Genomic DNA, 26,550 nt, shown 5'->3' on the forward strand with positions numbered 1-26,550 from the left:
TGCCACTCGGCTGGCCCTTGTTTTCCTTATATTAAAGTGCACGGTGCCCATTAGACATCCAAGGGGAGACGGGTAGGCAGGCAGGTGGACATGAGTCTGAGGCTCCAAAGGGAGGTTGAATCCACAAACAGAAAGCATTGGTGAGGATGGTATTTAAAGCCACAGGCGAGATAAAATGCTGGTGCCTGGGTGTCCACAGACGACAGCGCTGAGTCATCCCAACATTTAGAGTTTGGGCAGAGGAGAAGCAAGGGGAAGGCAGAAAGGCAGGAGGCAGTACTGTCAGAATGCTGAGAGTGTGACGTGTACAGAGGGCCACTAAGGGGCTGGAGTTGGCGAGGCTAGGACTTCAGCGCAGTGATGGGGAGGAAAACTGGGAGACGGATGAGGGCAGAGGCGGACGTCAACACGGAGAGCTCTCGGGGCGTGCGGCTGGGAAGGGAGGAGGAATGGGTGACAGAGGACATGGACACAAGGGCTTCTGTTTTGTTTCCCCATGGGCGACCCCAGAGTCGCTTCCTGATGGGAGAGGCCAGACCAGGAAACAGGAGGGGAGCGCTGCACGTGGTACCGAGAGGGCAAGCAGGAGCCTAGGTGCCATGGGCTGGTGGATGAGGTGGGGGGGGGGCACGAGGGGCGGGCCTGAGGCTTCTGCTTTCCCCCTGCTCTGTGAGACAGGAACCTGCTGGCTGGGCTACGGAGAAAGGGCATGCAAAAGTGCCTTTTAGAAAGTGGGACAGTGATTACACCGGGGAAGGCCTAAGATAGTGGGGAGTGCTGGGTTCCTATGTGACATCTGTGGGCCTGATTCTCCAGGTGAGATACAGCCCCAGGGAATACAGCCATAAAGCACAATTCCTTGCTTTAGGAAAGACGGTTCTGTAAGTCCAGGCTTGCTCATGCAGTTCACTCACTCTCCAAACATAAACACACAATTGATTCTCATTATTCATGGTAGGTATGTTCTATAAAGAATACTGAAGTAGGGAATACCAAACCTTTATTGATTGGGGAAATACAGGGCTGGGTTCCTGTGAGCCTCGCAACACCAGCTGATCAATACATAACCTTGTTTCATGTGTTTTTGTTTAAAGACACCTTTGTTAATAAGTATATATTATGGACTCAACGCTGAACTCACAGCCAACACAGCTGTAACTCATGCCTGCATGGAGATTACCTCAGGCTCAGCACAGCCTTCTTGCACTTAAGAACATGATTAGACGGCACTTTGGCACTACACTTGGGGGCCACTTTAAACAGAAATCACCAACAAAAAGCAAAAAATGCAAAAAACCTGTCATTACATAGAAAAGTCTCAGCTGAAACAAGAAGGCAGAGCATTATTGTGTCTGACCTCAGCTGGGAATGAGTGCACCAGGCCACTCAAGTTTTTGCTACTCTGCGCATGTCTGCAAATGACCACAAAAGCATGAGTATTAATTTTGGGACTACAAATAAATTTTAGTGAATTCACAAACATAGAACTTGTGAAAAATGAGGTTCAATTATATTTAAAACTATGACATATTATGACATATTACTATGTTATTATACACACACACACACACACACACACATGCTCCAGGGGGCTTATTAAAGGAGGTGCAGCCCTTGGGAACCCCCCCCACACCAGGTTTGGGCCACATACAGCTTCCTCCTGAGCAGACAGCGCCATGGTGCAGTGGCTAGGCTGATGCATGCTGCAGTTGCACTACCCAGGTTCAAAGGCCAGCTCCACCACTTACTTGCTGGGTGACTTGGGCAAGTTTCCAGACCTCTCTGTTTATAAATCTTGACTGTAAATCTATATGGGACACCTAATTAAAGGGCAAAGAGTGTTCTAATACAAATAACTCGGCCTGGCATAGGGCTGTCACTGAGTGCTCCATATATGTTAGGTGAATTAGTGAACCAAGTCCTAACTTGCCTAGTAAACCAGAGCTCTTATACATGAGGTTTCCTGAGACAACAAGCTATATATACCTTTGTTATTCAATTTAGACCTCTCCTCACACACACGCTAATCAATAAGGGCATTATTTAATGATTCTCCCCTAATCACGGCTCTTTTTTGAGGGGTGGGAGTCCTCCCAGTATCACCCACTCTCTTCTCATTGATGACTTTTAATTGTTCCCCTTTCCCAAATAAACAATACCCTGAAGAAGAAAGGCTGAGAATCATCCAACCTAAGGTATTGCTGACCTCTTAAGAATTGTCAGAAACTGCTGCAGGACATTTCCTACCTAAACATCACCTTCTGAAAGCTAGTAAAGGTGTAAAACACCCTGCCTACTATCCTATTTGTTTAGTCTTCTGCCCACCTGTCTAACACAGTCTCACTAAGCTCTTGGTCAGGTGCACTGGGCAGAGGCAGGAAGTGACTCACTCAGAGTTTCCTGTCTCAATGGAGGTAGGGTCAAGGCTTGAACCCTGGTCTTCAGGCTCCAAACTCTGCTACCCTCCAGTCTCCTGTGCAAGACGACACCCACGAGATGCAGGCTGCAGACTCAAAGCAAGAGTTGTGACACAACACTGACAACACCAAATGCTGGCAAGGATGTGGATGGAGCAAAATGAACTTGCATTCATTGCTGGTGGGGATGGGTGCAAATGGTGCCGCCACTTTGGAAGGCAGTTTGACGATTTCTTATAAAACTAAGCATATTCTTGACTACAATTCAGCAATCGCACTCTTTGGTATTTACCCAAAGGTGTTGAAAGTGTTATGTGCATACAAAACCCTGCATGAGGATGTTTACAGCAGCTTTCTTCTTAATTGCTAAAATCTGGAAGTAACCAAGAGGGTCTTCAGTAGATTCATGGGTAAATAAACTGTGGTACATCTGGACAATGAAATATTATTTAGCTCTAAAAAGAAATGAGTCATCAAGCCACAAAAAGACATGAAGGAAACTAAAATGCACATTACTAAATGAAAGATGCCAATCTGAAAATGCTATATATTGAATGATTCAACTATGACATTCTGGAAAAGCAAAACTATGGAGACAGTAAAAAATCAGTGGTTGCCTAGGGTCAGGGATAGGGAGGGGTGAAAAGGCAGAGCACAGAGTTTTTTTAGGGTGTAAAACTTCTCTGTATCATACCATATGGTGGATACATGTCATTATACATTTGTGGAAACCCATAGAAAGTACACCAACAGGAGTGCACACTATTGTAAACTATGGACTTTGAGTGGTAATGACATGTCAATGAAGGTCCAACAGTGGTAACAAATGCACCACTCTGGTGTGGGATGCAGACCATGGGGGAGGCCATGCATGTGTGGGGACAGGGGGTATATGAGAAATCTCTCTACTTTCTGCTCAATTTTGCTGTAAACTTAAAACTGCTTTAAAAACATATAATCTACTTAAAAGTAAAACAAAAACTTGTTTAAGTTAAAAAAAAAAAAAGAGTTGTGACACACATTCTAGGGGGAGATAAGGAAACCAACAGATCGAAGACCGGAACAAAAAACAAAACACAAATAACCTGCCAGTCCCTGACCAAAGAGAAACCCGGGTTTCAAAATGTGTGGCCAGGGTGTGTGCGAATTTATTAGGGCTGACTTTCCATTTCAGCTTCCAGGGAAAGAAAAATTCCTGAACTGCTGAATTCAGGAATTCCTGAAAGGACAGAAGTCACCCCAGTCACCTGGCTCAGGGCAGGGCCAGGGAAATCAATACTACAAAAGTGAAAGAAGAGCAAAATGTTTGTTTCCCTTCACTCAAAACCGCGATTTCCTTCATTCTATCCAACTCCGTGAAAAGCACAAAATATTCTTAGAAACTTGGAGTTGGAGATAAATAATCCAAAAAGTGAGCAAAGGCTCTAATCAGAAGCCACCTCTTTCCTTCCTGTTGTCTAAAAGGCAACCTCCCACTTCCTGGTTAGATTCCCTTTGACATCAGGATGAAAACGCAGCTTTTGGCCTCAGGATGAAAACGCAGCTTTTGGCCAAGGGGTCCCCCCGCTTCTAGTTCCATTAGGACTCCCCAGGCCCTCTACTCTGGTTCAGCCCAGCCCAGATTCTCTACCTGCTTCTTTTTCTAGTCTAATTATTTTCCCAAAAGCTCTTTTCAGACACCAGTTCGTTTCTTGCAGCCCAGCCCCGCAGTTACGTCCCATGTCACCCTCTGCACATGCCCAAGGCTTCCCAAAACACACTGTGGGAGCTGCTGGGCGGAGCATGTGTTCTGGGGTGCAGTCTGCACCCTCAGCTAAAGGAAATGGGAGGCAGGCCCAGAGCCAAAGCCATTTCCCTCAGTGAGTCTGGGAACAGTCCCCCATCACCTTGTTTCACAACCTTCCCTACAGCTTCCGCATTTCACAGGTCCAAACAAAACCTACCGTTTTTCTATTCTTTACTAAATACACATTCCTTTCACAGAAACCAGCCCCAAACTCATCACTGTCAAAATATGTGAGAACAGGCATACCACCCCCTACCCCCTTCGGCGGGAAAATGAATGGACTCGGCTTGGCAATGCCCTTGCTTGAGTGTCCAGGAACTGGTCCTCTGTACCGCAGGCTCTGAGTCCTGCCGACAGGGTTCCCACTTGCTTCCATCCAGCGAGGCCTTGGGAGAGAAAGTGAACTGAAACCGCCTCCCTCCCCATCGGGTGGCGTGGAGGGTTTTCTGAGGTGCTGGGGCCAACGCTGTCACCGCCCCATGACGAAGCTGGGTTCCTCCCTCTCCTCCTCCTCCTCGTCAGTTCCCGATGCCTCCTCAGAGCTGCTGGACGGATGCTCCTGGGACTGACTGGATCCTGTAATCACATGACATTCAGATTAGAGACATACAAACTCAAAGAATCAAGGGGCACTTTAGAAAAGGTGGGGTACTGAGGAAACAGAAGGAATTGGCTGCTCCCAGACAGACAGCGAGGAGCCACACGAGGTCCTCACGTTCATCAGTCCCCAACGCCACTCCCCAGGTATGAAGGGTTGGTCACAGAACTGACCTACCACTGCCGGAGGGTGGACCTCATCCCTGTGTGTCCAGCAGCACACACAAGAGCCTGATGCCCCGTAAATGGAGCCCCAGTGGTTGTATATGGTCCTCTCCATCACCCTGGCAGGGCAATACCCCCAGCCAGCCCTTTAACATTTAACACCGACGACACTGCTATTGATGGCTCAAACTCTCCCCAGTCTGCAGAAGAATTTTCAAAAATTCTAGCAGAGGGCTCTGCCCACAGCAAAAATGCCAGCTTCCCAGCTCTTCCCACAGACCAGAAACCCGCTCTCGACACTCCGAGTGGAGCTCTGAGTTCCAGTGTTTTCCCTGGCATGACTTCCCGTACCCACAGTGCCTCTGAGCTGCCAAAAGCAGAGCACAGACAGCTGGTTCCCAACTACTGCTCCCTCTTCTTGGGGACAGGGCGGTGGGTGAGAGCTGGAACAAGGCAGAGCCAGAGCCCACAGAGGCAGCACCAGGCCTCCAGCTCAAAGTCCGCCCCAGCTGGCCATGTGCAGGCAGTGGGCTCACCCAGGCCCATCAATGGGCCTCCTCCCTGCCGATGTGCGGGAACTCCAGCACCCCAGAGCCCAAGGAACCCAGAGCTTTGCTCTTGCTGTCCTCACAGGGTCAAACAAAGACCTATTATGTGCCAGGCACTGTTCTAAGTCTTGACTGTCCTGTTTAACAACAGTCTATAAGATAAGTACCACTACCACACATCCACTTTACAGATGAGGAATAAAGCCCAGAGAGGTTACGTAATGTGCTAGGAAAACAAGGACCCAGGATTCAAACCTGGACTATTTGACTCTCCAGGCCTCTGGCTACCTTGCCTGCAGAAATGCCTATGAAACTTAGGCAAAAGAAAAGCAAGCTGGAGACATGAGTGAGGCGAGCAGACTGAACGGATAAACAAAATGTGGTCTATCCATGCAATGTAATATTATTTGGCTTTAAAAAGGAAGGAAATTCTGACATGCTACAACATGGATGAACATTGAGGACGTTATGCTAAGTGTGACAGGTGAGTCACAGAAAGACAAATACACTATGATTCCTCTTATATGAGGTACTTAGAACAATCAAAATCATAGACAGAAAGTAAAGTGGTGGTTGCCGGGAGGTGGCAGAGGAGAATGGGAAGTTATTGTTTAATAAGCATAGTTTCCGTTTTACAAGATGAAGAGAGTTATGGGGATGGATGGTGGTGGTGGTAGCACAACAATTTCAATGTGTTCAACACCACTGAACTGCACACTTAAAATGGTTAAGATGGTAAATTTTGTTACATGTATTTTACCACAATAAAGAAAAAGGGCATACTATGGCGAAATTGAGGGAAAAACTCGAGAGTGATCAAAAACCGAGCTCTGAGCTCCCTGGACTCAGGGCAGCATCCCCAAGCTCTCTCATGTCATGGCACACATGGGAAAGGACAATATTTCTAGGGCACATATGGCAACTGGCCCAAGGCCTCAGGCACTCAGTCTCCACCCTGGAGGCGGAGGGAATCAGGCTCTTGCCACTTGCAGCCCATCACCATATGCCAGCTGGGGAGCTCTGCTCTAGGCTTGGGCTCCAAGGCTGACATCGCTCATTACTTTTGTTTTGTTCCATAAGTTAGCATATTCTATCTGCCCGCATAGGTCTGAACACAGCAGGACAAGAGTGTAGGATCTGATCTTTAATTCTGATCTTAATGAAACCGTAAAATACTGATCAACCTGGATATTTATGAAACAGGGTATTTCGGATGTTGATTAACAGAGGAGGGCCCAGAGCATTCCTTGTGATTAAAAAGCCCCTGAAGATATAGTGCCTCACTTAACAGTAAACACACTTGATTTCTGTGTGTGGGAAACGTGTTGTCAGGGCCTAAGAGTATCACTCTCAAAGGAGAAACCTTGCAAATTGATGCACATTCAAGTCATTCGATAATTCAACAAAATTATTTCAACCATTCATTCTTTCAACATAAATAAATAATAAAGTGTTTATTACTACTAAGCTTAAGGTTGAGGACATAAGAACTTAAAATTAAAATGAGATACCACAAGACATATTAGAATGGCTAAAATTTAAAAAATTCACAACATCAATTGCTGGCAAGGATGTAGAGCAAGAGGAACTCTCATTTACAGTTGACGGAAATGCAAAATGGTGTGGCCCATTTGGAAGACCGTTTCTTACAAAACTAAATATAATCATATCATATGATCCAGCAATCATTCAACAGATCTGAAAACCTGTATCAATACAAAAACCATCACATAAATGTTTGTAGCAGCTTTATTCAGAATCACCAAAAACTAGATACATCCCAGATGTCCTTAGATAGATGAATGGATAAACAAACTGGTAAATCCATGTGACAATGCTATTCTGTAATAAAAAAGAATGAGCTATAAAGCCGCACAAGGACACAGATGGATCTTAAATGCATTCTGTTAAGTGAAAGAAGCCAGCCTGAAAGGCTACATCCTACATGATTCCAAGCAAATGACGCTGTGGAAAAGGCAGACCTGGAGAGAGGGTAAATAGATCTGGGGTTGCCAGGGACTGGGGGTGGGGAGGAGGTTCAATAGGTGAAGCACAGAGGATTCTTTTTTTTTTTTTTAGGCAGTGAGCCTATTCTATATATATATATTTTTTAATTTTATTGGGGAACTGGAACAGACAAGTTGCTGTCCTTTTGTTCTTTAGTCTGATTGTGGAAGACGTGCTTCACTGGCCCATGTTGGTATTGTGATCATTGCACTCTTCCCTGGTGAGGCAGTTGCTCGCCGGACATTGGATGCCGCTCATAGGGCATCTCACGAAAGCACATTCCAGCTGCCGACCAGCCTCACTGCAGCCTACGCCTTCGCTGGCGACTCACAGCAGCCCAGCTCCAGGGTGAGCCGTTGTTCACCATCTTAGCTGCAGAGGGCGCAGTGTCACTGGTCCTCATGTGGGATCCGAACCGGAGTTCCCAAACCAACTCCTAACCAATGCACTGTTCAGCGGGCCCGAGCCTATCCTATTAATATATAATATTGTAATGGTGGATAGATAACACTATGCATTTGTCAAAATTCATAGAACTTTACAGCACAAAGAATGAACCTTAATGTATGTAAATTTTAGGATGTCAAGGATCCCAGAATGAAATGCAAAGTGTGACGTATGAATCCAACCATATTATAAATGAATGGGGGTGGAGGAAAGGTGCTGACCTAAATAATTTTGGAAATAGTGGGAGTGTGTAAGACTAAAGGCAAAAAGAACTACACATAGCACGGTTCTCTAGTTGATGAAGTTCTTTCCCTCAGGTAACAGGTTAACAATTCTGAAACCACTGTCTGTATATACTGGAACTGAACAATGAGATAAATGGATGGTGGATGGTGGGAGCCAGGTTACTCACTGATAGAGAGGGAGGTTCCAGGCAAACAACCTGAAAAGGCTAGAATGATCCATGTGGCAATGGATTCGAGTTGGGAGACATCAGTATGAATTCTTGTTTAGATTAATATAGATACAGGTGGTTACATATAGAAATATCTATAAATATGTGTATATACCCTGTGTAGTACACACACACATATATATTTCCTTGCTCTATCAGTTAATAGGGCCTAAAAACATACCCTAGTAGTAAAGAGCACATCTAGTCTTGGTTTCTAACACTACTCTCCAATAAAGGAACCAGGGCTTCTTGGAGAAATGACTGATTCTAGGTCTGGAAATACACAAGATAAGCCTGGAATATCTTGTAGTGCCAGAAAGTAAGGAAGTGCTAAAGCCCTCCCCCGCCCCCCACACACCACCACCACAATGATGGGAGTATGGAAAAGGCACACAGGAGCCAAATGAAGGCACTCCCGGGGGCCAAACTGGAATAATCTGAGCAACAAAATAAAGTAGTACTGGATTAAACCTAAAGTATAAACATCCACAAGTCCATACTGATATAAGTAAACAAATAGGGGAGAAGAAACAAATCTGTGCGGAATTCCAATTATGCGGCTACTCCGCCCTTGTGGAAGGGCTTCATAACCCTCTACTCCTGAAGTGGGGGCTGCACACAGTGACTTCTTTCCAAATGACATTGTGGAAAAGGCAAAAGAGTACAAGTGTGGGCAGGGAAAAAAAAGAGTAATTTACAGTAGAGAATCCTGATGAGCACTGCCTTAGCGAGGTAACCAAGGTCAATATCAAGTCATCTTGAAGTATGCAGCATTGATTTGACAAGAATGGTACTTCATCTCTGTAGTTTTCCTCCCCCAAATAAATAACTCCAGTCCACGAGAAAAACATCTGACAAATCCCAATTGAAGCATGTGCTACAGAACACCTGACCCTCAAAACTCTCAAGGTCATCAAAAACAAGCAAAGTCTGAGAAACTGTCACAGCTAACAAGAACCTAGGGGGACGTGATTACTAAATGTAATGTGATATCCCGGATGGGATTCTGGAACAAGAGAAAGGCATTAGGTGAAAACTAAGGAAATCTGAGTAAAGGATGGACTTTAGCTAATCCATGTTTCAGTATTGGTTGGTTATTGTGACAAATGAACCATATTAACTTAAGATGCTAACAACAGGTGAAACCAGGTATATGGGAATTCTTTGTGCTATACTATCTTTGCAATTTTTCTCTAAATCTAAAACCATTCTAAATCAAAACGTTTTTTTATTAAAAAAAAAAAAGGCACTGTCCTACCCTCATGGAACTGAGATGACAGCTGAAGAGATAAGCATGTTATGTGATTTAGCAGATTCTATAACCAAACCTTTCTGGGAGCAAGGTGGAGAGAAAGGCTAGATCAGCTAGGTTGAGGTGGGGGTGGGAGTGGGGGTTAGGAAAGGCTTTACAAAGAGAGAAAAAAAAAACATATATATATTTTTAAATTAAAGTTTATTGGGCTGACAATTGTTAGCAAAGTTACATAGAATTCAGTTGTACAATTCTGTAATACATCATCTATAGATCACTTTGTGTGTTCACCACCCAGAGTCAGTTCTCTTTCCATCACCATATATTTGACCCCCTTTACTCTCATCTACCACTCCCCTCTCCCCCCAAAGACAGAAAATATTGACAGAGGAAGGTGCAGGATGTTCTCCAGCAGATGGGGAGTTAGGTAGTACGAAAAATAAAAGGGCACAGGGCGGGCCGAGTGGCGCGTTGGTTAAGATTTGGCTTGGGACACCAGCTCTGAGCAGCAGGGCCCCGGTTCAGATCCCACATGAGGGCCAGTGATGCTGCGCCCTCTACAGCTAAGATGGTGAACAACAGCTCGGCCAGTAGTTAGGCTGCAGTGAGGCTGGCCAGCAGCGGGCGTGAGCTTTCGTGAGCTGCCGTAAGCGGCCATCCAATGGCCGGCAAGTGACTGCCTCACCGTGGAAGAGTGCAATGATAATACCAACATGGGCCAGTGAAGCGACGTCCTCCACAACTAGACTGAAGAACAAAAGGACAGCAACTTGTCTGTTCCCCTTCCCCGATTCCCCAACACTGTTCCCCTCCCCCAATTCCACAATAGAATCTTAAAAAAAAGAAAAAAAAAGAAAAAGAAAAGGGCGCAGAGGCCTGGACATGCGCAGCAAGGCAGTAGAGCAGAGGTATAAGCTTGGCAAGAGCAGAGACTAGGGTAGGGAGTGGCCAGACCAAACTGGTGGAGAGGAGAGACCAGAAAGGGCCGGACAGGGTGTGCCAGGAACGCAGGGGCTGCGGACTAGGTTTCAAGCAGGATCACCTCGTGGGTAAGCTCACAGCCAGTGATGACACATTACCTGGATCAAATCCCACCCCAGACTCACTCCCTCTAGCTCTGCGGGAGCCGTCACCACTTGGTGCCTAAGTCCCTAGAATGGTTTTAGATTTACAGAAAAATTACAAAGACAGTACAGTACAAAGAATTCCCATACATCCCATTTCCCCCACTGTTAACATCTTGAGTTAATATGGTTCATTTGCCACAATAACCAACCAATACTGAAACATGAATTAGCTAAAGTCCATACTTGATTCAGATTTCCTTTGTAAAATGGGGCTAACACCATTGCCTATCATAGGGCCGCTGTGAGGCCTGTTACTTAACACCTGCAAAACACGTAGAACATAATAAATGCTCAGTAAATGTTAGCTATTGTTATTATATAAGCAGAAGAGCAAATGACAACCCAATCTATGTTTTAAAAAGAGCTTTTGAGGCTGTACACAAGTGGGTGGTAGTGGGGGAGGCGGGGTGGGAAGAGAGCAGAGGCTACTACCACGGTTCTGCTAGATCTGGGTCTGTATTTATTAAGGTTTTTACTAAATCCTGTTTTTACTAAGACCTTAACTTCCTCTCAAGTCATACTTTTATCCATGTGGAGGAACAACTTTTAAAACCCAGTGCCAGCAAGAATATGGTAAAAGTGCACACCATTGTGTATTGTTGATGACAGTAAAGAGAAAAGGGCACAGGGCCAAAGAACTGGTACTAGTTCTTTGGAAAGAAACGGGCAATACATTTCAAGAGCCATGAAATCTTTTTGTACTCTGTGCTCTAGTCATTCCCACTGCTGTAAATTTATCTTCAGGAAAACACCCAGAAAGGGGGAAGGGAGACAGGTACACAATATTCACTAAGAATCATCTAAAGGAGACAAAAACTAGAACCAATCTAATGTTTAACAAAAGGGAAAGGGTTAGGTATATCATGACACGTCTACTGATGGATATTGTCAGTCACTGGAAAAATTATAAAGGACTGGAAATACTTATAATGTTAGATAAAATAAAATGGAAAACTGCTCATACAATATATAACTATGTACAAATGACATGCACGTGAAGACAAAGAACATGGATAGAAAGATGATCTATTAGAATGATGATATTTGAGCTTTTTCTATTACTCTTATACTAGTGTTTACATAATATTTTAAAATCCAAGAATCTGAGATTTTATTCACAGAATATAGGAATACTAGGTAAAATGCTACTGAGTATAATTGAAACTATTAACATTTTTTTTTAACCAGATGAGTGACTAGGAAAAAATCCCTCGTACTATGGAATTGCAAGAACATGGGGGGGGGGAATATATATATATATATATACATACATATATATATTTAAGATTTTATTGGGGAATTGGGGAAGGGGAACAGACAAGTTGCTGTCCTTTTGTTCTTCAGTCTAGTTGTGGAGGACGTCGCTTCACTGGCCCATGTTGGTATTGTGATCATTGCGCTCTTCCCGGGTGAGGCAGTTGCTCGCTGGCCATTAGACAGCCACTCATGGCAGCTCACGGCAGCTGCTGGCCACTCACGGTGGCTCATGGCAGCCCACTGCCACCCCACTGCAGCCTACGCCATCACCGGCGACTCACGGCAGCCCAGCTTCAGGCTGAGCTGTTGTTCACCATCTTAGCTGTAGAGGGCGCAGTGTCAGTGGCCCTCATGTGGGAACCGAACTGGGGCCCTGCTGCTCAGAGCTGGTGTCCCAAGCCAACTCAACCAATGCGCCACTCAGCCAGCCCAGAACATGGGAAAATATTTGATACAATGTTATGTGATAAAATTAGGACAACTCAAAATATGGTATTTATATAAATAGTTTTTATATAATATATATTTAAAAACAGAAATAAATGTCAAAATGTTCAAGTGATTACTTTAGTAAGGGTTATAATTTCTATTTTATTTATTTTTTAAAATTATATTGGGGAACAGCCATGGTCATTGGTTACATATTGCTTTCATGCTACAATGGCATAGTTGACTATTTTAAGGAGGGTGCAGCTCAGTGGCCCATGCGGGGATCGAACAGGCAACCTTGGTGTTATCAGCACCACATTCTAACCAACTAGCTAGGTTACCCCCAGATAATTTTTATTTTTAACTTTATTACTTTCTGCATATTCCAAAAATTTCTAAAATGATCATTATTATCTTTATTCTCAAAAGACACAAGGGATATGGATAGTTTTCCAACATATATAAGAATTTTGACATTGAAACAAAGAGTTCAATCCAAACATATGAGTACCTTCTGAACACCAGATGCCAGCTGAGATATGTTTTAATTGGGGCAAGTTTTATCCCCCTCCCCCAGTAGGGAACATTTGGCAATGTCTGAAGACATTTCTGCATGCCGATGACTGAGGGGAGGATAGGTGCTACTGGTATCTAGTGGGCAGAGGCCAGAATGCTGGTAAACATCTTACAATAAACAGGATATAGCCCCTCACAGGAAAGAATTACCTGGCCCTAAATGTCAATTCAACAGTGCTGAAATTGAGAAACTGCTCATAATACACCTAGTAATAAAGCATCTCAGGATCACCCTGCATTTCTTTGGTAGGCAGGCCTATGTTAGGACAAGTAACACTGGTGTTAGACTACATCGTTTTGGGAGTTCAGGACTTAATAATAATCTAAATTGGCTTAATGGTGTCCCACGCTGATGGGTGTCTTCACTGAATTACTGGACCAGTATGGACAACAAGCAGGGATATTTCTTCTCCAACAACAGAATGCAACTCCTAGCCAGCTGTCCCTTATTGCTTTTTAGAAGAGCCAAAAGCTTGAGTGATTTATCTCCAAGGCCATCAAGAAGCCGATGGTGCACAGAAGCCCCCTTGTGGCACAACAGAGTATCATGACATTAAGTTTCTATTCCTTTCAAACAGGCAGTTAGAAAATCTATTTTTTCTTTCACAAAATGAAAAAGAAGGAAAACTGAGAAGGCGAGGTAAAAGGCACACAAACCATTTTTATGACAGTTATCCCTATAGCACTCTCTACCGTGCTCATTTGGTAAGAAGCATATACAAACATGTAGAATTACTAGTCACTTTTTAATATGTACAGTTGCTAATTTCACAATCAAGTCTAAGAGCAGGGCCCACGCACTTTAACAATGATCTTCAAATTTGTCTGACTGAAGCCCATAGCCCACAGCCCACACAGAAACTGAAAGAAATTTTCACAAAATATTTATTCCGAGTGTGATGCACTAGAATATCTTCTGGTCTATTTTGTGTTTGAAAAAAACAATGGCTGCAAACTCTAAAATTATTTCATGACCCAGCGAGTACAAGATCAGACCCCTCAGTTTGAAAAAGATACTGTGCGACTATGATGTGACTTCATGATGTGACATGGGCAGAAATCTATCTTTCTGATAGAATTGAAGCTCAGGACAGGGGGAGACCCAGTGAGAAGGCGAACGGCCATTTTTAGCAAGCTGAAGGCTCTGGGAATGAAATCTGCCTGCAGGTACTAAAACCTGTTATACAATCTCAAATATTCCTTATAGTCTTGGGCAAACTAAGGGAGGGTGACTAAAAACTGCATGATCATATGCGTCTAATGTCTAAAGGGGTTAGAAAAGGCGAATTTATGAAACGCCCCTTTCGTAATGCTGCCACTTGTCTTTTTCAATTCTAGAACCAATTACTAAGAAGTCAATATGGATCCAAACATGTTCATTAAGTGCAAACTTGGTGGCCAAGACATGGAAACAACCACATTGTCCTTCCACAGACGATTAGATAAAAAAGATGTGGTATATATACATAAGGGAACACTACTCTGCCATAAGAAAAGATGAAATACTGCCACTTGCGACAACATGGATGGATCTTGAGATTATGTATTATGCTAACCGAAATAAGTCAGACAGAAAAAGTTGAGAATCATATTATTTCACTCATATGTGGGATATAAAACTGAAAGCAACAAAGGAACAAGACAAAGAAACAAAAACTCATAGACACAGACAACAGTTTAGTGGTTACCAGAGGGTAAGGGGGCGGGGGGTGATAGATGAGGGTAAAGAGGGTAAAAGAGCTGACTCTAGGTGGTGAGTACACAATGTGATATACTGAGGTGCCAAAAAAATGTATACACATGACTTGTATTCATCTTTTGTTATCGGTATATATTATTACACTTTTAATAGTTTTTTCCTTTCTTAAAATGTGTATACATTTTTTTTGACACCCTCTGTACAGATGATGTGTTATAGAAATGTACACTTGAAACCTATATAATTTTACAAACCAATTTCATCCCAATAAATTCAATACATAAATTAAAAAAATAAAACAAAAAGAAATTTTTAAAAAGTACAAATTCAAAGCAAACTAACTTCAGATTCTTATTCTGAAAGGGTTCTTAGATTTACTGGTGAGGGGTTTCCCTCATCCCCACCAATATGGTATTGGGTTGTCAGAAAAGTCATGACGCATTTTTGCAACGAAAAACAGAAAAAATACCGGTATGTCATGGCTTTTCCAATAACCCAATGTATCTTAATTACAGCAAGGCATTAGGCAGTTATCAAATTGCAGAATTTTAGATCTAGAAAGAGCTTATCATTTTACAAGCTAAAAAAAAAAAATCTGCTCAAACACGAGAAGCCAGGTGCTTGAGGTCAGGGTGAGCTAGAGTGAGAGCTGAGCCTAGAACTTACATCTACTGTACTTACTTCACGACCTCAAATTAGCTCTTAGTTTCCTATGACATCTCTGTTAAGTAAGATGAAACAAAAGTGAGTCTAGCTGACTCCTAGCTGGAGAGTAACTCCACCCAGAGTTTTAGTGAGCAGGTCTGTGCCAGCCTAGATGGAGCTCTTCAGTAGATGCTTGAGGGTTCTGGCCCAGTCTGGTTCAACATTTTTACCATGACAAAGGACATACGTTTATCAAACCTGTCCATGACACCACCAGAAAGACATGGTAATAGGCTGAATTCCAGGATTGAAAAGGATTTTGGAAACCTGAATCAACAGAGCCAATAACACCAAGTTAAAATGCAGAAGAGTTGAATATAAAGTACTGTATTTGGATTCAAGGAAACAAATAGAGTGTCCCCGTAAGATAGAGGAAGCACATTCAACTCCATCTCTCCACTACAACTATAGAACGTGGACAGATGCATGGATTCTGAAAAGTAAGCAGATTGGGGTAAAAGATCAGAATACAAAGTGCTCCAAGAACAGTACTGAGTTTCCTGGGGTTTTTTCCCCCTTTCCCTTCCACTATCCCCAAGCCTGGACTCTTAACACCCAGAAGTGGAGACCGGGCACAGACAGACAGAACTCCAAGAGAAACCTAGTTCTGGTTTGACAAGTAAGAAAGGAGACTCCTAATGCTCAGAGTGAGGGAAATTCTGTGTTTCCTCTCTTTTCTCCATTATCTCACACCCCAGCTCCTAGACAATTCCGCTGGGATCATGGTGGCAACAGCGCCTGGGGCAGCAATAGTAGCTTGCAGGCATAAAAATTTCAGAGGGGAACCTATCTTTCTGACCACAGGAGCTGTGGCTCTAAGATGGTCGGGCAAGCCCCTGTTGCTTTTCTTTTCTGTCTCCAGGCTGCTCAGCCCTGGGTGCAGGTGCAGGAGTATGTGGCAGAGAGAGTAACTAAAGTCCCAGCTTTCTGGCTGGAGGTGTGAAAAGGGGAGCCCCAGGAGACCAGAAACTACAGGGGCGGTAAGGGGGAGGGAGGAGATTAGAAGACACACCGCAGAGTTGTTTATGAACTCCTGGGCGAACTCCTGGGCTCACCCCGACAGTGCAAGCGGATCTGGCCCTAATTATCACACCAAACACTTTGGGAACCGAACTCAAAGAACTAAAAACCCGGACTGACCACTGGGTGGCATATACAGGACACATCTGGAGAGTACATCAAATACTTTGAAAACTGTACTGCCGTTGGAACCACAGCCCACAGAAGGCTGGTGAGAGTCTATGAACAACGTGAACTGCACAGGTCTACTTATGTGTATCTCTTTTTGTACCTTTTTAATTGTTCCCCTAGAAATTACTATACACATACCACTTTCACAGTCTAGTTAGAATCAGTATTTCACCACTTTACATGGAATGTAGAAACTTCACCACATAGCTTCCTTTAGCCTTTATGTGTAGCTGCCCTTTGTATTGCATCTACATACATTGAAAAACACATCAGATAATGTTTTTTTTTTTTTTTTTTTCAGCTGAGCCATCCTGCTACCTGTTGGCAGCTCAGCGGCTGCTCAGCTCGGGCTGGACTCGAACCGCTGTTGCTCAGAGCTCAAACTCTTGAGCGAGCTCTTAACTAACTGAGCCACTCGGCCGGCCCTTACTATTTTTGTTTTTAATCATCAAACATATTTTAAAGATTTCGAGAAACTAGTCTAGAATCATAACCAGGTAGTTACTGTTTCTGTTCTTCCTTTATTACTGATGTTCCAAGCACCCTCTGGCATCATTTCCCTTGTGTCTGAAGAACTTCCTTTAGTCATTCAGTTAGAACAGGTCTGCTGGCTATGAATTTTCTTAGCTTTTCTTAACCAATGCGCCTCTCAGCCGGCCCTTTTAGCTTTTCTTTATATGAGGTTATCTTTATTTCACCTTTGTTCCTGAAGGACACTCTCACTAGATACAGAATTGTGTTGGCATTTTTTTTTTTGTCAGCACTTTAGAAATGTTGTTCCACTTCCTCTAACCTCCATATTTCTGATGAAAATCTGTAGTCATTTAAATTGTTCTGTCAGGGCCAGCCGAGTGGCGGGTTGGTTAGGAGTTGGCTTGGGACGCCAGCTCTGAGCAGCAGGGCCCTGGTTCGGATCCCACATGAGGGCCAGTGACGCTGTGCCCTCTACGGCTAAGATGGTGAACAACAGCTTGACCTGGAGCTGGGCTGCTGTGAGTCGCTGGCATAGGCTACAGTGGGACTGGGCGGGCGTGAGCTTTCGTGAGCTTCTGTGAGTGGCTGTCCAATGGCCGGCGACCTATCTGCCTCACCCGGGAAGAGCATAATGATAATACCAAAATGGGCCAGTGAAGCAACGTCCTCCACAACTAGACTGAAGAACAAAAGGACAGCAACTTGTCTGTTCCCCTTCCCTGATTCCCCAATAAAATCTTTAAAAATAATAAATAAATAAATAATTATATAAATAAATAAATATATAGTTCTATCATTGTTTTTCTCTGGCTGCTTTCAAGATTTCTCTTTAGATGTCAGCAGTTTGATAATGATGTGTCTGCACACAGATTTCCTTGGGTTATCCTGTTTAGAGTTCACTGAGCTACTAGAGTCTGTAGGCATATGTCTTTTGTCAAATTTGGGAAAATGTCTTTTTGTGGGTTTTTTTTGGTCTCTTGTTCATATTGGAGAACTCCTATTGATTTTATTGATTTTATTTCAAGCTGTCTCTTTCCTGTGTCATCTCCATTCTGCTATCTCCAATCCTACCCAGTGAATTTTCTATCTCAATTATTGTGTTTTTCAGAAAAGTTCTAAAATTTCCATTCATTCTTCTTTGTACCAGTTTTCTACCCATTTGTTTGTTTTTTGCTTCAGTTTTCTACCCATTTGTTTCAAGAGTGTCACTCTTACTCCCTCCCTGGAAAAAATGTTAAACAGTTGCTTTAAAGTATTTGGTAATCCAACATCTGGGTCATCTCATCATTAGTGTTTGTTGGTTGTCTTTCCCCGTGCAAGTTGAGATTTTCCTGATTCTTCATGAACATTCAGAATATTACATCACAAGGCTCTGGTCTTGTTGATATTTGTTTTAGCAGGCAGTCAACCTGGTTGTGTTCAGAACATAGACTCTTTGAACAACATGAACTGCACAGGTCTACTTTATACATGGATTTTTTTTCTCTTAAGTAAGTATCCTTAGGCTTTTCATCTGCAGATTCAACCAACTGTGGATCAGAATGAGCATATGTGGGAGGGCTGACTTAAGTTATATATACTAAGATTTTTGACTGTAGGGTGAGCTGAGGGAGGTGTCGGCACCCCTAACCTCCGTGTTGTTGATGGGTCAACTGTAGTTAAAAACACAATAGATAAATTACAATGGAATAAAAAATGTTCAAATAATCCAAAAAAAAGACAGGGAAGACAAAACAGAGAAACAAAAAACAGAGGGAACAAAACTCAAATAAAACGGTAGTCCTAAAATTCAAACATATCAGTAAAAAGATAGAGACTGTCAGAATGGGTAAAAAACATGTCCCAGGGCCGGCCGGGTGGCTCAGTTGGTTAAGAGCGTGAGCAAGCTCTGAGCAACAGGGTTGCCGGTTCGATTCCCACATGGGCCAGTGAGCTGCACCCCAGTTGAGCTGCCAACAGGTGGCATGATGGCTCAGGTGGTGAGAGCACATGCTCCTAACAAGGTTGCCAGTTCAACTCCCGTATGGGAAGGTGGGCTATACCCATCTGCAAATAAGATTGAACACGGCAACTTGAGCTGAGCAGCCCTGAGTTGCCTATGGGTGGCCGGATGGCGACTGGGCTTGGAGCTGAGCTAGCTATGCCCTCCACAACTAAGACTGAAGAACAAAAACTTGGCTGTTCCCCTTCCCCAATTCCCCAACACTGTTCCTCTTCCCCAATTCCCCAATCAAATCTTCAAAAAAAAAAAAAAACCAATGAAAAACATGTCCCAAACGTTTGATGTCTACAGGAAACATATTTCAAATATAGGTAGATTAAATTTTAAAGGGCTGGAAGCACTTTCAGAACGGCAGAGTAAAGACCTCTAAAAATCTGCTCCTCAATAAAAGCCTCAAGAACACTGACAATCATCAAAATCAAGTTTTTCAGAACTCTGGAAATATTCCTTGGATTGTTTGAGAAAAATGGCTGAATCTTAGTAAGAACAGCAAGCTCTGTGGTGTTTTAACTTGCCCTATTCCCTACCCTCTCTCCCTAGATCTGAGCTAGCCCCCAAAACCAACAGCCTCATAATCACAGTAGCTGTGAAAACTAGCAGCCTAGCAGCCACTGGAGGAAGTAAACTGTGTGGGGGGATCTCAGAAGTTCCATACACAGAGTTCTGTCCGAATTTGACCTGTCTGGCAGCTCCCTGGAAACTTCCACTTTAAGGCTTGTTTTTATTCAACTTGACTCAGTGCGAAACAGCCTTTTCCCTAGGGTGTTTGTCAAAAACAATCGGTAGCAACTGTTTAATATCACAGAAGCTAATCAAAAGCTTAAGAGGAAAAGCTGGGAATCTAGAAGGCCACATGCATGTGCAAAGCTGTGTACATGTCTAAGAAAGACAAATGATGGCCCTAATCTCACCTCTGGCTGACCTTGAGGCTCTGTGTAAGGAGGAAGCGAAGACTAATGCAAAATTGTACATTGCCTGCCATAATGTTGAAGGCATGCTCCCATACACACACACACACACACACACACACACACACACACAGAACCCCTTGGCAAAAACTGGAAGATTTACTGGTTCAAGGCATTTAAGGAAATCTCTAATCAAGTGGCCACTAAGCTAACCAAACAAAGACTTTGGTGGTCACACTAAAGTCCCTAACACATATAGAACAACAATGACAACAAGCAGCAAAAGCAACAGGCCCTGGAAAGAGGGTCAAATTACCTAGAGACAAGGAGAACTTTCTATTTCCCAATATACTGTGTCTAAGCTACAGTATTTCTTCAGCAGAACATGAGTGACTCCTGTGCCCAAGCCTCCAGCCATTGGACCAAGTACTTCCACATTCCTCTGTGTGAGTGTGTGTTTGGGGGTAGGGCAGGGAAACTGATGAGGTGGTTTATTTAAAGGTTGAGGTTCTAGCAATCACATTTCATTTGGCACTGAAATAATTTCTTCTAGAAAACAGTGGGAAACAGTAAAAAATCATACCATATATAGTGTGTTGCACAGTACATTTCAACTCGTAAGGAAATTGGTCCTGGAAGGGGCCAATCATATTTCAGTATGCCAGTGAAATCAGACTTTATCTTAAAACCAAAAATCACAGTTGTCTAACCAGGAATCATGCCTAGTCAATCACGGAATAGCCACAGATTCAGTAATGTAGTAGAGAGTTGCCAGGTTTTCTATTTTTTATTTTTAGCATCCTTGGTTGTTCTTATCTGGGGCCCATTCTCCCTGATTCTCAGCCCAGGGGCTCCCAGGGGAGTGGCTGGTACCTCTGGCCTTGTGATGGGTTCAGAGGTAGGCAAGGCTGGCAGCACTGTGGGTTGTTGACACATTACTCACCCCTATTTCCTCCTTGTTAACAAAATCTCAATTCTGTCTAGAGTGGCAATGTACCCAGCTCCCAGTAATGGATCACCATAGGTTAAAGACAGTAATGACAATTCTGTTTTCTATTCATCTAGCGGGAATGCAGCAAGAGATGGCAGAGTGACCCAGTGCTGAACAAAAAAATTAAATAAGGCGACATCTGCTGGGAATTTCTGGGAGATGCTTTGCTCTTCAGTTACAAAAATACAGCCCAGACAAGTACCACTTCTTTCCCCTCTTCTTCTTGCTTTGAACATAGGTATTATGCCAGGAGTTTCAGCAGCCACATTACACAGGATAAAGGCCCAGAAAACTGTAGGGGTGCTGGGCCTGACACTACTGAACTGCTGAACATACCAGGCTGCCACCTACCAACAGGTTTCTTGTTATGTGTGAAAAATGAACTCCTCTTTGTTTAACTACTGCTAGTAGAGTTTTCTGTTTCTCATAGCTAAAAGCATTCTTAACTGACTTGCCAAGTGACTCAATCAGAGACAAAGGGGACACAAAAATACTTTTGTTAGGGATATCCCCCCTCACTCTTTCCTCATTCCAAGTATGAGGCAGGGTATAGCCACAGGAATCTGACAACCACAGGGAGGACATAAGCCTGCCTGAGGCCAGGGACCCAGGGGACAGAGGAAAACACTGGATGCCAACAATACTAAACTCCTTTACTCACCATGTCTGAAGGAAGTCCACGTCTGTCCTGGACTTCACGTGAGCCGGTATCTTTTTTCTGTTTGTTCAACACAGTTTGGCTTTCTGACATTTGCAATTAGATGACTCCTAATTAATAGAAACAATCCCTCATTTCTTCATTAGCCAGCCAGCTCCAAACTCTAAATCTCATTCTTGACAGGTCAGCTTCTGTGATTAGCACTGAGAAAGGTCACAACCGAGAACAGTGGGTACCACTCACCTTCTTTTTGTTTCTTCTGTTCAAGTTTCATCTTCTTTGCCAATAATTTCTTCTCTTTTAACTTCTGGCTACAGATGTAATATAAATACATTAATTCCTTGGCTACCTTATTGTATATTTTAGAATAGAGACGTCTACTTATAGGCTCTATAAATACTTTATAATTACACAAATACTACAATACAATGAAAGAAATACTTTATGATTCTGCTATTCCAACATCAACATTATCAAGCTGCTTTCTTCATGAATTAAGATAAAATCTTCGGGAGTCCTGTGGTGATTAAAGCAATCTCAGAAATACTGGAGATGCTTTTCTATTCCAACGTATTTCGGGACTATTTTTAGAATAAAGCTCAGCTCTCAAAAAATTGGGGGTGTGAATGAAAAAGGGGTTCTACAGAAAATAACCTTTACAGGTGATCCAATCATAAATCCACAATCATGTAACTTCTTTAGTAAAAGGTTTATCTTCGCCTTAAGCAAAGCCCTGTCCGCTGTTTCTGTGCATCTAGGTTAACACACCTTTGAAAAGCCTCTTTTCAGAAGTAACCACCCTCAAGAGAGCACCTAACCTGAACTATCCTGTAATCCAATCCCCACCTTGACAAAACCTTCCTTACTTCCCTCCTTAATTTCAAATGCATAAAAGAAGTTGCAAACTGTCATTCTGGACAAAGCATTTAAGATCTCGCTTCCTGGCAATTGCTGTCAGTTTGGATCAAATAAATTCTTATAATAATCCTCTACAGGTTTGGACATTTCTTACGCCAACAAGGGAACATTTATTAAAACACACACACATGCAGCCTGTATACTCATGTAGTCATTTAGGGAGGTCACAGACCCTAATTTAAGGAAGAAGCTAAATGAGAAGTTCGCTCACAGCACCTAGTTAAACCTGATGCTGAAATACAGAAGTGAAAGAGACGCAGAAATCCATGTAATCACCAAAGGCTGACCTCCAAGCTTTGGAGAATTTGTAACAAGCTTTGAGAGGAGCACAATAAGTGACTTGATCTCTCCCCAGGTACAGGAAGAAAAGCCAGGTACTGGATTGTTCGTCAGTGGGTTGTATTGCCCAAGACCTCTATAGGCTATACAGTCGAACTTTTGACTGCAAGTAATATAGGGAAGGAGGATGAGAACTATTTTTATAAAAGTAGAAACTATGAGGTTGGATTCCAAGCCTGCTGCCTGCATGCTCCAAGACACAGAACTCAGGCAGACATTAATCAATCACACAGAACAAACCATCCAAAGGCTATTAAGCAGAGATTTCATTATGCACCCCCCCCCCCGTAGTTAAGCCTACTACAAACAAGCCATAGGTCATGCTTCACAGAAGTTAAAGGTAAACCTGCCCCTATTCTTCTTGCATCTTACAGAAGTTAAAGATAAACTCACAACCGTTTTTCTTTTCTCCATACCAAGAAATTTTCTACAGAAGCAGGAAAACACATATAAACAATCCTAGCCCAGTGGATGAAGGGCTCTCTCTTCTTACTAGCGATTAGAGACTGCCATGCTGTCTGTGGGGTGGCCTTCCTTTTCCTACTTACTCTCTGCTAAATAAACTTACCCTCACTTTAAACTCTGTATCGGTTCATGCTTGATTTCTTTCTTATGTGAAGCCAAGAACCTCCTGACCCGGGGTTTGAGTCCCCACTCCAGGGGAGTTGCTCTGCCGGCATCACCAGAACTCATTCACCACCCATCTGTTTTCTCATTTCCTGCCTGTAAGTCTCATTAGTTATGGGATGCCACAAAGACCTCACCGCTTTTTTCGTCGCTTTGCAGTCTGCTCCTCTGCAGCAATTTTATTCCTTTCCAGTCGCTTCTGAAACTCTACATCCAATTTTTGCTGCCCAAAAAAAAAAAAAAAAAAAAATCATTTAGACACACTCTAGGCTGGGTACCAGAACTCTAGAAGTCACACCAGTGGGGGTGCAATGGGCAAATCTAGGCCCCCCGGGCCACTTTAACGTGGGGCAGGAAATCAATATATGGCTCTCAGATGGCGAAGTAGCTCTTTCATTCAGTTCATTAAGATACCTCCATACAAGAAAATGTAAGAGATGCAAGTATGAGGGAGCGTCCACGGTACTCCTTGAGGGCAGAGGCAGCACTAGCAGCTGTGTTTTCGCCAGGGCCTTCGACAGTGTGATGCTGTGACTTATCATAGAAATACATATTTCATCTTCATCCACTGTTTCTGGCACATAGCTCCTCAACGTTTATAAATTTCCTATATGAGAGCCACAGAAACACCTTTTATTATGTTTAGTTTTGTTTCCAGTTCCTGAAATAGCTCCAGAGATCAAGGTGTAACGAGTGTCTCTTATTATTCATAACAATCCCCTTTCAACCACAAGAGCTTATTTAAGGAGTGACTTTTGGAAAGCCCCAAGGAAGGGTGCTGGTTGCTAGGGGAACTTTAGGCCCCACCTCCTAATCTCCAAGGAGGAAGAAGCGGCTGGAGGTTGAACCAGTCACCAAAGGTCAATGATTGAATCAATACTGCCTACACAACGAAGCCTCCAAAAAACCCAAAAAGATGGGGTTTGGAGAGCTTCCAGGTTGAACTTGTGGAGGTGCTGAGAGAGGGTGTGTAATCTCCTCACCCCTTCTTCCACCTGGCTGTTTCTGAGTTACACCCTTTTATAACACACCAGAAATCTAGTAAATAAGATGTTTTCCTGAGATCTGTAAGCCCATCCAAGCAAATGATTGAACTCAAGGAGGAGGTTGTGGGAAACCTAATTTATAGCCAGCTGGTCAGAAGCACAGATGACAGCCTGGGCTTGTGACTGGCCTTTGAAGGGGGTGAGGGGCAGTCTTGTGGGACTGAGCCCTTAACCTGCAGGATCTGCCACTATTTCCAGATAGACAGTGGCAGAACTAAGTTAAATTGTAGGACACTCAGCTGGTGTCACAGAGTTACCTGGTGTGGGAAAATCCCCATGTTTGATGATCGGAAGTGTAGTGGAGTATTGAGAGTAGAGGAGACACACAGGAGTGTTTTCTCTTTACAGTGACGGGAAGTCATCAGATGGCTTTTGGCTGGAACCAAGGGATTTTTAAGTCCTAACTAGCAACGGTTATCACATGACTGATTCTAAAGCAGTGTAACACATACTGCCATCACTTTCTACTAAACACACATGTATATGTAGTATGCGAACATGCACGCACACTCACCCCTTATATTCTTCCTAGCAGCTCCCCGTTTCTTCATCTATAAAATGGGTGAAAAAATCCCTCTCTCCCAGGGTCCTTAGGAAAAATAATAAAATGAGATAACCCGCAGGAAAGCACCTATAAACTAGAAAGACATCTACAGATATAAAGTGTCATCTTTATTTCTTCTAGTCGTAGACATAAAGGTCAATGGGGCCAAAAAGGAGCCAGCAGAGGAAGGAGCTGGCAACAACTCTGCTGGTCCTCTGTGGTTCTGCTGAGAGTGACAAAGGAACTCTGAGAGCAGAAATTATGAAATAAAAAAGAAGGGTCTCTTTTTAGAGGAAAACTACAAAGCAAATGGCTTAAAGCTAAGCACTCCGTTTGTTTAGAAGCTGAGATGTAAACTCTGTGCTGTTGAAGCAGCTGCATTTACCAAGTGAACTAAACAGAACCCCCACTGGCTGCTGACCCTGGCGATAGCAAGGACTCAAGTCCAACATATGAGGTCACTGTGAAATGTGAGGATTCTCTTGCCCCTCTTTTTTCTTCTAACCTCAGAGCCTGTCTTTCATAATGTGAAATAAAAACTTGTGTGTCTGCATGGCTTCAAAGTTTGTAAAACAGTTTTCTGTATTTTCTCTGGGTCTTTATAATCAATATATAAAAACATCACACTAACTGATGGTAGTTGAGACAATAGCCTGTTCTATTTCTTTCCTCCCCTCTAAGTAGTTTAAAAATAAAAAGGTGCTTCTGGTAGTTTCCATATAGCATTTTGTTTATTTCTGACAGTGACTTGGTATAGCTGTGTGACAAGCCACCTGAAACTTAGCTACCTGAAATTTCCCTCTAGAATTAAGAATGTTACAACCAGGGGATGGCAGGAGCTGGAGAAGAACCAGCATCCAGGGACTGAGAAAGGCTGCAGGACAAGCAAATACCAGACGAAAACCACCATGATAAGGACCCCCAAAATCATATATTTTTCAAACTCAATTTTGGCTATTCCAATAAATTTTTACACATTTTCTTCTGTATCTTGTTTGTCTCTTTGGTTTAATATTTTCCCTAGTGTTTTACACTGAAAAATTTCAAAAAGAAAAGTTGAAAGAATTATACAGTGTGTATGCCCACCACCTAAGATTCTACAATTGACATCTTGCTACTCGCTTTATCACATATCTATCTACCTATCTATGCCTCTATTCATCCATCAAGCTATCTTATGTTTTAGATGCATTTCAAAGTAAGTTGCAGTCTCCAAGACATTTAACTTCTAAAGATTTAAGCACACACATTAACTGAAGTTTAATGTTTGTTTATGGTTTTTCTATTTTTTTTTTTCCATTTAAGGCAGTGGTTCTCAACCTGTGGGTAGCGACCCTTTTGGGGGTCGAACGACCCTTTCACAGGGGTCGCCTAAGACCATCGGAA

General features: G+C 43.1%; 1 protein-coding gene across 1 annotated transcript in view; it reads right to left on the bottom strand.

Annotated features, from left to right (window-relative positions):
* Window positions 1–4,360: 4,360 nt before the first annotated feature.
* Window positions 4,361–26,550, bottom strand: part of PRKRIP1 (PRKR interacting protein 1) — a 27,390-nt gene continuing 5,200 nt past the window's right edge. Inside the window, exons 4-6 of the mRNA XM_019646926.1 lie at window positions 23,712–23,797; window positions 21,934–22,001; window positions 4,361–4,779 (exon numbers count right to left, since the gene is read on the bottom strand). Of these exons, the coding sequence (XP_019502471.1) occupies window positions 4,673–4,779; window positions 21,934–22,001; window positions 23,712–23,797 (261 nt within the window). The 3' untranslated portion in view covers window positions 4,361–4,672. The remainder of the gene's footprint in view (window positions 4,780–21,933; window positions 22,002–23,711; window positions 23,798–26,550) is intronic.

The sequence above is a fragment of the Hipposideros armiger genome, unplaced genomic scaffold (assembly GCF_001890085.2).
Source record: "Hipposideros armiger isolate ML-2016 unplaced genomic scaffold, ASM189008v1 scaffold_107, whole genome shotgun sequence".
Taxonomy (NCBI): domain Eukaryota; kingdom Metazoa; phylum Chordata; class Mammalia; order Chiroptera; family Hipposideridae; genus Hipposideros; species Hipposideros armiger.